The 13,458-nt window shown below is 39.6% G+C and overlaps 1 protein-coding gene across 1 annotated transcript; it reads right to left on the bottom strand.

Annotated features, from left to right (window-relative positions):
• Positions 1-259: 259 nt before the first annotated feature.
• LOC139733157 (fumarate hydratase class I, aerobic-like) lies at positions 260-13,369 on the bottom strand. The gene is made up of 11 exons (XM_071643998.1): positions 13,331-13,369; positions 8,692-8,839; positions 7,592-7,719; positions 6,756-6,894; positions 6,124-6,224; positions 4,664-4,870; positions 3,950-4,076; positions 3,151-3,341; positions 2,206-2,523; positions 1,507-1,626; positions 260-514 (listed from the first exon to the last, which is right to left on the bottom strand). Exons 2-11 carry the CDS (start codon positions 8,837-8,839, stop codon positions 296-298), a joined length of 1,698 nt encoding a protein of 565 aa, XP_071500099.1. The 5' UTR covers positions 13,331-13,369; the 3' UTR covers positions 260-295.
• Positions 13,370-13,458: the final 89 nt, after the last annotated feature.

Here is a 13,458-nt window from a genome sequence, read left to right as displayed (position 1 = left end):
GAGGCTCAGCTTTCACAGCAGCACCAAGAATTTAAAGAATGACATTGAATACATAATATGACACATGTATTGTTTTGCAGGCAAGCATGCATATCTGTGTAACTGTCAACAGTGCTGTAGCTTACTCAGTTGCTTTCTGATGAGAATTTATCAGGAATAAAGAAATGTGGGAAGGTGAAGGGGGGGGGGGGGGGTGGCATTGAGAGAGATTGTCTTCTGGATCTTTTGCTACCCAACTGCAGCATGTCCACTGGTTATCAATCGCACACTGATTGTCAACCAAATTTCCTCCTGTTCATTCCACCTGCCACTGTTTGAAGAAGTCGTTGCCCTTGTCGTCGACGACGATGAACGCGGGGAAGTCTTCCACCTCGACACGCCAGATGGCCTCCATGCCGAGCTCGGGGTATTCCAGCACCTCAACCTTCTTGATGCAGTTCTGGGCCAGGATGGCGGCAGGCCCGCCAATGGACCCCAGGTAGAATCCTCCGTGGGTTTTACAAGCCTTTGTCACCTAGGTGAAGACAAAGGGGAGAACAAGAATGTATGCAACATGATGACCCAATGTCAACTGGGATTCCTAAGGCAATATGTGATATACTAAACAGGAAGCAATATAGATGCAGTGAAGTGAATGGAGAGGGTTTGTTTCAAGTAATATTCATGACAAAATACAATACAGGGAATCCAAGTTATGATGAGGTTGTGGGAACTTCTGATTTTACTTTGTTTAATCCAGTACTGGGTTGTAAACATACTACAAGAGAGATTAGCTAGATACAGCAATGGAAAATCAGAATGCTCCCCTCATTAAAAGCAGTACCTTGTTGTAAGCAAGCTGGTTGGAACAAGGTTTCCCTGTACTGTAAAACATGATATATTCGCGGCATGAATTTTTCGCAAATTGGAACCGACAGCCTTTTTCGTGGCATGAAATTTTTGCGAAGTGCCACTGGCGTTCAATGCATATAGTGTAAACAAGGACTTTCGCGTGCATTTTAATTTCGCGAATCTTGGCGCTCGCAAAATTCGCAAAATTAAAGTGCACGCGAAAATTCCTCGTTTCACAGTATATGGATTTTCTTCAAAACATAATGAATACTTTGTACTTTTTGTACATCACTTTGCTCATGCAGACACAACACCAAAGCTCTGAATGATAACCTTAATGTGCACATGTTTTCAACCACACAGTAGAATTCCATGAGCACGTTTTTCTTCAATTGGCATGGAGTCATTGTCTATGGCTATTAACCTTGGTGTATTGCATTCTACTATTCAAGGAGTTCCCTAGCATCAAACAATCCCTTGTTTCCATTAAAAAAAACAACGAAAAAGAAAACAGAACTACATATAAAACTTTGCTAAGGTAGCCTCCTGATTTTATTGCAAGTCTAAAAAAAAAATCTCGCAAGGGAAGGTTAGCTCTGTGGCAATGATTGAAAACAAAAAGGACACATCAGGGTCTAATCTTAGACATCTTTAGCTGTACTTCCTACTAAATACCTCTTTGCTCCTGTTACCCTTGGCCAACATAACCTTTGACCCTCCCTGAGCTTGGAAGGAGTTGACATAGGAGTCCATCCTACCAGCAGTGGTTGGACCGAAGGAGCCTGATGCGTAGCCCTGTAGAGAGGAAGAAATAAATGAGGCTCAAACCTTCAGATATCAAAAGTGGCTAATGGGAGAGGGTCGTCATGAGTGAAAGAGAAATGTAAATATATTGTAGATGCAAGTACGTGGAAGTGGGCTGACTAGAAATCTGGAGTGGGAGAAATCATTTCCCTCCCGTGAATAAGATGCTACTTGAAGTTTCAAAATAAAGCATACGTATGAAGAACAAAGATTAGCTTTCTTATTAAAATGCATTTAATCAATGTAATTAAAATCCTTATCAAGAGCCAACATCAGGAAAAACACAAATACACATACTTCTTTGTGTGAGCAGATAGTCACTGAATAATTATTCTATCACCAAATGAGCAGACACACACACACACACACACAAATCTATGTACCCATAAACTTGGACAGGCTTGCACAGAAAGAAAAAAAATATTCTACCAATAAAGACAGGGAGACTTTAATAACAATCATCACAACACAAAAAAAGCAGGACAGATTTGGTACAGTAAGTGCAAAAAGTATAAAGTAAAAAAGTTTACATATTGAGAAATGGAGTTCTCTGCTTGGTATATACAGTACCTCTGGTGTCTTAGCGGGTCCAGCATAGTAGACAGGGTGGTCCTTGATGTACTGGGGAAGTCCCTCCCCTGCGTCAATCCTCTCCTGCAGCTTGGCGTGGGCAATGTCCCGGGCTACCACGAGTGTGCCGGTCAGACTCAGCCGCGTCCTGATCGGGTACTGGGTCAGCTCGGCCAGCACTTCATCCATTGGCCGATTCAGGTTGACCTTGATGACCTCTCCGCTCAGGTCGCCCTCCTGTATTTCAGGCAGGTACTTGATGGGGTTCGTCTCAAGCTGCTCTAAGAACACACCCTCACTTGTGATCTTCCCTACAGCCTGTGGATTTCAAGCACACCAGAAGTGAGCAATTTAACCTGTTGAGGACAAATCCCGAATATACTCGGGCAGGTGTGTATGGGAAATGCGTGTTGTAGCAAAATTAGTCTGTCCTCAATGGGTTAAAACTTGTTGCATCATTCCACTAACAATACCTATGAGGTACACGTACATTGACACAGTAAAGCTTGTAGCGCAAACTGTTTACATTGCTTGAAGTTTCATTATTAATGCACTGTATATGAGACAAATTTGAAACATGACAAGGAAAATCCCAGATATAATTTATTTTAGAAGGTGGTGTTTAACACAACATTATGATAATAGCTATTAAAAAAAATATCACATGGTCAAACCTACATAAAGGTCTCAAAGATGACAAGATTTTTAAACCTAAAAAATCCCTTTAATACAGATATCAGTTTTGTGTATTTAACTAATTTTACAAACATTGGATATGAGAGCTTAATACATGTCAATAACTTCCATAATCTAAGATACCGAAGGGAACCTCATATGTACATATTTATGGTCATTCACTCTTGTTTCCTCTTTTGAAGTCATACAACAAAATCATGCATGTCTATTGATTCAAGACTTTTGTGATGGTTGCCCTGACTGTGATACCTGTCGGTCTGCCGAGCAGGACACTCCTATTCCGACTGGACATGACGCACCATGCCTTGGAAGACGAACCACCCTGACATCATGGCAGAAGTACTTCCCTCCAAACTGGGCTCCAATGCCCAGCTGCTGGGACAGTTCATGAATCTGTTTCTCAAGCTCCAGGTCTCGGAATGCCCTGCCGTGATCATTCCCTATCAGGAATGGAAATTTGTGGTGGAAAAAAACATTTTAAAAACTGTCAGCCAAGTCACAAGCAATATGTGATAACAACTTGTACCATGTGTTCACAATTTGTGATTGGATTGTTTGCCTCCTGTTGTCACATCCCAAGTGGGGCTCCTATAACCAGTTCATGAATAGAATCCTACAAAGTTTTTCATATCCAACAATGGATTTTTAATGAACACTATATTAAGCTGAAAATTGGAGAAATGCATCAAGCAAACTGTCACTCAGAGACCTATGGTGAACAGATACATAACTAATGTTTTTGGCACATGCATCTGAGGTATATTATGAAAAAAAAAATCCATCTGTAAAGTGCAAAATTGATTTGTGGAAGATGACTCCTGAATACGGCATTTATTTTGCAAATTAGGACTCGTACAACAAATTTGCAGGTAATTAAATTTGTGATCAAGGACTACTGTGACAGAATATCAGTTGACTCGAGAAATTTGCAGAAATAAAAACACTATGAAATACACCAAGTATGCAGTATACCTTTACAGCTCTATTCCACGATTTGATTGACAGGCTGTAGTGACAATATGAATATGTGCAGCTCTAAATTATCTACCTGATGTTGGCAAGTTGTCATAGTACTTGGTGGAAGCCATCTTGACTGTCTTGAGTGTCATCTCAGCAGAGAGTCCCCCTACTACCAGGGCAAGGTGATACGGTGGGCAGGCTGCAGTACCAAGGGTCTGGATTTGTGTGAAGATGTATATATTCTGTTATCATAACTTGATTCTTTCTTTCTTGAGATCTTTCAAATTCAGCTCCAGAAAATGTGACATTAATTAACAGTTTTGTTACACCCTCATATGTTGGCTAACATATGTGCTAGTGATAGAGACTGCATGGCAATACTCGTGGCTATCGAAGATGTATAGGTTCTGGAGTTATCTTTGAAAGTGATTGGTAGTCCATGGTTTTTGCTACTTGATTAATGACTGCATATATGAAATAGAAAAGAAATTATACATGACAATCACTTTTATTTCAAACACAAATTTTGAAATCAACAAAACTTTACAATTGATTTTTATAAAAATTTCACACTGGTAGTAAAGTAGTCTTGCTTAATGCCTTTAACACCGACTTAAGTGTAATGCCAATTTTCACCAAGGGGTTCTGAAATATTACATCTGGCGGCTTTAGTCTAATCAGACTAATGTTGCATTTTAAACTGTTATCTTTAACTTCATCAGAACGTATACATCCATGGCATTGGCACAGTGACTACATTTCAATAACTGTCTCTCTCTCTCTCTCAAGGAACATTGGGTACCTTTATCTTCTCATTGACGAATGTCATGAGTTTCTCAGGGTTGAGCAGTGCCTTTGTCTGCTGGTAGAGGAAAGTTTTGTTTGCTGAGCCACCCCCTTTGGCTATGAAAAGGAAGTTGTACTCATCACCGGGTGTGGCATAGAGCTCTATCTGTGCTGGAAGATTGGTGCCTGTGTTCACCTCTTTAAACATATCGATTGGCGACACCTTGAGAAGACAACAGAAACAGTCAATATCATGACTGGGGCTGATATCATCAAGTAGATAAGCTATAAACCAAATGTCTTTAACCCATTGAGGACGAGTCCTGAGTATACTCGGGCAAGTGTCTTTGGGAAAGCAAAATCAGCCCATCCTCAATGGGTTAAGATAAAGTGTAAATTCACAGCATGATTAAAGTCACAAAGATGAATAACCATCATACAAGCTGAACAATTTGAGGTCATCATGATTGGCTTTGCACATCAAGGACCTATCTAATGAACACTGAGATAAGCATGATGGTATTATTACTCATCTTTTTGAATGGTTCAGTTTAGTGTCAGGGATGCCATTCACTTCACACACAATTAGTCATGACACCTAGTTTGTTAATGCAAATGGGGCTTGACTGTCTGCTAACAAGGTTTTCTTTACAGAAAATATCTACATTCTATAATCAATATTTCCTAATTCATTTGTGTGTGTGTGTGTGTGTGTGTGTGTGTGTGTGTGTGTGTGTGTGTGTGATTATGATGACACTGGTAAGACAGGAGCAGGAAGGACCGCATAGCTTTTGATGAACATACCACAGGCTTTAGGTACAGTGCACTCCCAATATAATGAAGTCCTCGGAACTGGAGGTTCTCTTTTGTTATATCAAAATTTTGTTATAGGCGAACAGTAAAGGAGATAAAGATTTAGAGATGATAATGATGGGACCTTAATTTCTACATTGTGGTAATTAGGATTCCGTTATAACTGTGTTCATTATAAGGGGAGTGCACTGTACTTGATTATTCAATTCTTACAGGACAAATTGTAACAGACACTCTTGAAATAGCATTGCTCCATTTCCCCATACAGATCATTTGATGCCTATATCAATATCTTGCAGTGTATCAATCACGAACAGCTTACATCTTTCCTTAGAGTAGCGAAGAAGAAGACACTAAAAATAAGCTTAATATTTACTGAAGGCAGTCTACCTGCTACCTCTCTGGATTATTTTTAAACTTTTACTGTGGAAATAGTCTTGCTTAAAGATTAGAAATGAAAAAATAAATTCCATGATATAAGTACAAGATGTACAAAGTGAGAATCTTGCCAGATGGAACAACTAGTTTCATACCATCTAATCAGATTACATTATCATTATGGAACACAACTTGCAAACATCAATGAAAAGCTAGTCATCCGTAACATTTGTGATGCCATCTGTCATTTACCACTGTAATAACAAAATGTTTTGATTCCCTTACCTGTGAGTATCTGAGATTTGTCTGTGTGTATGTATTGTAGACACCTCTCGACAGGTGTTCCTCATCTTTCTCATCTGTCCACACATTCTGACCTCGTTTTCCTGACATGGGAAAATGATTCGGTGCAAGTACAAAGTGCATTCTTGTTATGTTCTGACCTCTTTTCCCTGAATGAAGACAAATTACATTTGCTGTGTCTTCATAAACATCACTTTAATAGCAAAACACTTCAATGTATGTTCAAGTGTTGTTATGAAGATACTGCAGTAAGTCCTCAACTTAATACTGTAACACCAGGGTTATGTGATTATTTACAGCCAACTGAAAGTTCCTAAAATTCTGTTTTAAAATTGAAACAATGGACATCAGGCAAAGACATAACAGGACATTTGTGCAGAATCATTAGGGATTATATGCAACTGTCTACCACAATCTGATGAATGACTTGTTTTGCTGCTTTTTTCTTTTTTATAGAAGAGGGATAATTTTATATGCCACATGATTTTACTTATCAGAAGCCAGATCACTGATTTATATCTTTGGCAGGGAAAGACATATAATAATTGAGGCTGCAATTGAGGAGCATCACGTAATGACAAAGGCCCCTGAAGTTCATAGTGAATATGACATACCTATGATTATAGCAGTTCCCGTGTCCTGGCAACCAGGGAGAACCATTCCTGAGGCAATGTTTGCATTCTTTAGTAGCTCCAGGGCCACAAAGCGATCATTGCTGGATGCTTCTGGATCTTCCAGAATGTTCCGCAGTTGCTGCATGCAGGAGGTGCATGAAATGATGAAATACAGCCGTACATTGAGCAAGGAAACAAAATGTTTCAAAACACAAACAAAACAACAGCCGCAAGATGTCATAATTGGTACAGTGGTATTAGCCCTTACACACGTCATTATAGAGTATCAAAGTTATGATGTCACAGCCTTTGTTATGGCTTAGGGTTGGTTCAACAAAAAAATACCCTTGCACAAGGCTGTGGGCAGTGGGATGGAAATGGGTATGAGCATGGTTTAATAGCAACCACTGTTTTCATAGACATTTGACTTTAATACAAAAGGCTGTTTAGTACCAGTTTCCATGGCGATGAATGGCTATAATGTCACACTTTGGCACTTTATTGTTTGAGACAATACGACAAGTGAAAATGGTGTGAAAACACACTATGACAAATAACAATGTCTAAATAGGTCAATTTCAAATTGACATTGTTGTTTGTATTGCTATTGTTGTTTTCATAACATACATAGGGGGTTTACACTGCTGAAGATTGTTGGATGAGGCTATTACAGAAAACATACAAATCAAACAAACAGACTTTGAACAACAAACTGATGTCTCTGATCCCATCCTAAAACCAATCTCTGTTAAAGACCCCTCTCATCCCATCCCTTGAATTACCCAGTACATGTACATGTGTATATTTAATACATTGAATATGGCAGTCACAGTTACCTGCAGGTGTTGTGGACGGAGAAGATGAGCGATATCAATCATGGCTTGAGAAGCTAGCATCGTCAGAGCCTCTGGTTCCACCTTCAGGATCTTCCTGCCATGAACCTCTAAAGTCGAGACGAAGTCACCTAGGGGTGGTAGATAACGAGTAAAAGGAATATTGAGCATGTGTCATTGCAATCTTATAACAATTCTTAAGTCCAGCAAATGTGCTCTCCTGATCTTTATTTTCTTACCAGTGACTACATGTATGTGTGCTGACCTGGAGATGTGACAGAATGTCTCTTTACATTTCATATCATGTCAACAGTTTATAGTTGTTTATTCCGAAAAGGAAAAAAAAAGACCAAATACTTGACTTTCTTAAAGGGACGCAGTCCTCACGAAATTTAAAAAAATATGTTGTTGTTGGTACCTTCAATGAACTACTTTCATCAAAAACAAACTTTCAAATCACCAAATAAGCTCGTACATTTCGATTAAAAAAGTGTGACTCTGCAAATGAGCAAGTCTTGGCGGAGAGTCATACGTCATCGATGCACAACTCTTTCCAGCGGTGTTCTGCTTGTCATCCCTAGTTATTTATAAATACATGTTTACTATTCATTTTTATATTAATTGTATGTTTACTATTCATTTTTATATTAATTGTATATATAAATAAGCTTGAAATATTTTGTTTGAAATAATAAAACCACATATTGTCACATTTTATGAAAAAATCAGATATGATCATTTTGAACACTTAAATTGGTTTTCTGAGGCACGGCTGTCAACTTGAGAGTAGGGCATCAATGACGTTGCACCTTTTGGCTGGCTCTTACACGATCGCTTGCAGGAATTATTTTTTAAAAATCGCGTACGGAGACAATTTTTGATGGCCACGCGTATAAATTGATGAAAGGTTATATTTTTTACTCTTCTTAATTATCAGTACAGTGAAAATCTCAGGACTGCTTCCCTTTAAATTACTGAAAACTTCAGAGATCTGATTCATTATAGGATCTACATCACAAAGCAAATACAGATGATGCAAAAATCATATCATGCAACATGCACTGCTATATTTAGCATAAAGATTCCATTTCTGGAGCACTTACCGCTGAGTTTTTTGTATGGAGTATCTTGCACCTGCTCTGGTTTGAACATGTCCTGGTAGATGAAAGGCTTGGCTGCAGCAGCCGATGCCTTGCATCTAACCAGGCCATGCCTGACAGCAGGCATGGTGAGTAGTCGTGAGCACAGCATCTATCAGTAAACAAAACATACGGGCAATTCCAGCATTACTGACATTACATTTAGAGAATTTTTTGTGACTTTGTGGGCTTCCTATTTCAACAGCTCAGCATTATCATTCCTAATGCATTACATTCATGGTTTATTCTAACCCAGTCATCCTGAAATGTTAACAGTCTGAGTTTTGATCAGTTACTATATAAATCATTTAGTAGATATTACACAAAATGCTTGTCGTTACAAACATTACATTTTTTGGACATGATTATTTACCTCCATGTGGATAATTGTAAAATTTATGAATCAGAGCATCAAATAAAAGGAATTTTCTTCTGAAATGAATGCTCAGGTCCTGTTTAAGCTGTAGATTGATAATTGTGTACAACACATTCAGCATTTACCATACAGGTTCACAAATGTAGTGTTACGGACATTACATTTTCAGCATTTAATACGGACATTACAACTTTGTCCACTTTTTGAAGTCCCAATATTCATATTTCAACACAGTTCGTATCTCAGACAAAGCTAATATTAGTGTTTTTTTGTGTTGCTGAATATGGAATAATGAAAGCTAAAGATTGTGATTTTACAAAATTTATCAAAAATTTTGCCCAATAAATGGGTTTTTTGAAGAAAAGAATGCCTAAATGCACTTCAATTGTATCAAAATACGACTCAAATGAAAGAACTTAATATGTTCTAGCATTTGATACTAAATTTCAAATTATTGCAGATTTAGGATTTTTAGGAAAAGTAACATTTTTCATGGAATTTCCCACACACAGAATGATCAGATATACAACCATATACAATGTACGTATTAGTACTTTGTGATGAAGCACACGAAAAACCCTGAAAATAGAGTGTACAATAGTTTAGTTTGGTTTGTTAGTTTGTTTATGAGTTTATTTTTTGTCTCTTTGTTTTTATTTTCATAGCTAATGGCCCTTAACCCCACACGTACCTTTTCATTCTACACGCACACAGCCATGATATGCAGGGTGCCGATGTCAAGGTACCCTGCCGATAGGCTAATCTCGAAAGGGTGCGGCGCGGAGTGGAGCAGAGCGGAGTGCTCAACGCACCCGTTCGAGACAAGCCCCCCCGTTTGTCTCAAAAGGGTGCGTTGGGCGGAGTACATTATGTTCGATGAACGCACCCATTCACTCGAATGGGTGCGTAAGCTAGTCTTAGAGGCCAGACTTTTTGTCCCCGTCATAGTTTGCGAGGGGACTATATGAAACAGGCTCCGTACGCACACACACACACACAAATGCTACTTCTAATCGATTCTGATTGTTAGATCTGATAGGGTTTGCTGGGAGCTACCAAACTTAACACATAATTCTGAAATTCATTAGGCCTTATGAAAATTTCTCCAAAACATGAAAATGCTACTTCTCAAGACATTTTACAGTGGATTTTCATTCTATTTATTTTATCTGATAGGGCATTATAGGAGCTATCAAACGTCTACACAGAATTCTGAATTAATTATGTTAATTTATGCAAATTTATATCAGTCATGGGATCTACACGGAGGGGACAAACGCCCCATGTAATTTGCTGAATCACTTATGAAATTGTGTTGTATTTGTTTCTAATCCCAAAAAACAAAACAAATTTCCGCATGATTTCCGCAACTTAATAAATTCATAAAACGCAATGCAAAAGTATGTTTAAAAAATACTACAAAGCCACTAAAATTTACATGAAATACATTTTTTTTCAACTTTTGCCCCCCCCCCCAAAAAAAATCCAAAACATGTATCGACACCGCTGGTGATCGGATGTGAGGTAGCACGTAAAATTACGCATCCTTTCATTGAAGAAGCGCGTACTGTCAAGATTTCCCAATTTGCCCACGAGACCTCTCTAAAAGTATTATGGGATGGACAGCTGACTGCCCCTCCCTCTTGTGTATGATGATCGAGGCGGACGGTGGTGGACTGGACTGGTGGTGTCAATATTATGTACCTTCACACTAAATTGTATAAAAATCCGTCTGTAGAATACAGTAATCTTACGTAAACTTCTGAATGAAACCAATTTAGCTATTTTGCATTGATAAAGTATGACCTCTGACCTTTAATCTAGGCCTACATACACTAGAATGAAAATCCACTGTACAATGTCTTGAGAAGTAGCATTTCCATGTTTTTGGAGAAATTTTCATAAGGCCTAATGAATTTCAGAATTATGTGTTAATGGTAGCTCCCAGCAAGCCCTATCAGATAAAACAATCAGAATCGATTAGAAGTAGCATTTGTGTGTGTGTGTGTGTACGGAGCCTGTTTCATATATACTAGTAGTCCCCTCGTGAACTATGACGGGGACAAAAAGTCTGGCCTCTAAGACTAGCTTTATGCACCCATTCGAGACTAGGCCCCCCCCCCCCCAGTTGTCTCGAATGGGTGCGTTCATCGAACATACTCTGCCCAATGCACCCTTTCGAGACAAAGGGGGGGGGGGGGGGGGGCTTGTCTCGAACGGGTGCATTTAGCGCTCCACTCTGCGCCGCACCCTTTCGAGATAAGCCCTGTCGATATGTGGTACCCTTTTGACATACGCCATGTACAGAGACTCCAACCCAAAGCACTTTCTGATCTGGAGATTCTCCCGCCTGAAACCCCTATCAAACGGGAGACTCCAACTTGATGTGTGTGAAGCGAGAAGTTCCTAGGGTTCTAGATGCTCTCTTGTGCTATCTAAGGCTTATTTTTTCAACATATAGAAATAAGTAAGAAATCCTTTCCAACGGGAGAAATTAAATCTCAAACGGGAGAACGGGAGATTTTGCAAAAATGGGTTTTCGGCGGGAGATCTCCCGTCGAAAACGGGAGAGTTGGAGTCTCTGCATGTAAAACCATTAATGTTTGCACTGTTGCCATTGCTTTATGCATTTATGTGAGCTCGTGAGAGGACTTCACACGCACGTGCATGTGCACTGTCGAGTGTTTGTTGGTGCAATTCTAACCGCACCAGCGACCCCAACCCGTTACAGCGCCCCGCACGCGATATTTTTTTCCCCAGTATGGGAAAGGCATTTATTTGTCTTGGTGACTTGGATAGAGAATATCTATCAAGTCTTTGACTTTATTACTCTCTCTAGCCTTAAGCCTGACAGAATGAACTGTTACAAACTTAATATACTTTAGAAATTAAGAGCAAAAATGAAAACAAGATGTTGAGCAAGACTCCGAATGGGAGTCAAACCACGGACCTTCTGTTTATCAGTCCAAGCCCTAACACACCGTGCCAAAGCGAGGAGATCAGTTCGGGAAACCCACTCACAAGGGGGGCCCCTCCTTATAAGTAACCCGTCCCCCTTATAAGTAACCCCGTCCCCCTTATAAGTAACCCCCGGGGCACCCCTTATAAGGAGTCACCACGCTTTTTTGCAATGCAACGCGAAAATGAAAGGACTGCGGCAATTCGCTTGATTATGTCCATTAAGCTTCACAAGTTTCCTAGTTACTCACAAAATTTGAGCAAAATCGGTTTGAGGCATCATATCTAAAATCATGGATTTAAATGCGATGTCAAACGACCCATGCGAATGCTGAAATGCGAGCGATTACTGGCGACACTCACGCCAGTAATCGCTCGCATTTCAGCATTCGCATGGGTCGTTTGACATCGCATTTAAATCCATGATTTTAGATATGATGCCTCAAACCGATTTTGCTCAAATTTCGTGAGTAACTAGGAAACTTGTGAAGCTTTATGGACATAATCAAGCGAATTGCCGCAGTCCTTTTATTTTCGCGTTGCATCGCAAAAAAGCGTGGAGACTCCTTATAAGGGGTGCCCCGGGGGTTACTTATATTAAGGGGGACGGGGTTAAAGGGGGACGGGTTACTTATAAGGAGGGGCCCCCCTTGTGAGTGGGTTTCCCGAACTGAGATGCCTAAAATGGTGGTCATTGTGCTTAAGAAGTATGCGAACACAATTTGTCTTAGGTAGAGTCCATATACATGTAGTCTTAGGTTTCAGACCTTTTTTGTCAGTAGACTGCCGTAGACTTTACACACACTAGAGTCTAGTGACTTTCCCCATCCTGGGAAAAAAAATATTGCGCCCCGCGCCGGGGTTAGTGCAATTCATGAATTGGTGACTGTGAGTAAAAATTACTCCTAGTTTCTCGGAGTCATCCTCGCCTCGTTATCGGAAGAAGAAGAACAAAAAAGAATGAGAATATCTATTATCATTCTTTACTAAATTTACATATTAAAGTCACTTTTTTCGGGGTCATTCCATCGCCATCGCGATTTAATGGAATGACAGAAAAACACAGCATAAATATGAATGCATGGGACCGTACTTCGTCGGGCCCTGCCTTCTGCGAACTTCAACAAAATCTGCTTTAAATCAGATATGCCTACTACCATTTGTATCATCCTCTTAGCTTCTTACACTCATTAATCAATACATGACATAGATTAAATTCGGACACAAATCAGACATAAAATTAACTAAATAAAGTTGTTACGATTTTACCTTCAAGACGTCAGTCTGTCTGACCTTTGAACTGTTTAAATGCCTGTCCAGACTCGACTCTGCATCTCATTACCATGCAAACCAATGGATGTACGTGTAGCGTGTGAACCGCCCCGCCAATGTTTTGA

The sequence above is a fragment of the Diadema antillarum genome, unplaced genomic scaffold (genome assembly GCF_040938485.1).
Source record: "Diadema antillarum isolate AM-2024a unplaced genomic scaffold, OU_Dant_1.0 seq00000462_RagTag, whole genome shotgun sequence".
Classification (NCBI taxonomy): domain Eukaryota; kingdom Metazoa; phylum Echinodermata; class Echinoidea; order Diadematoida; family Diadematidae; genus Diadema; species Diadema antillarum.
The sequence above is the reverse complement of the archived record's forward strand: the minus strand, read 5'-3'. Positions and strand labels throughout refer to the sequence as shown.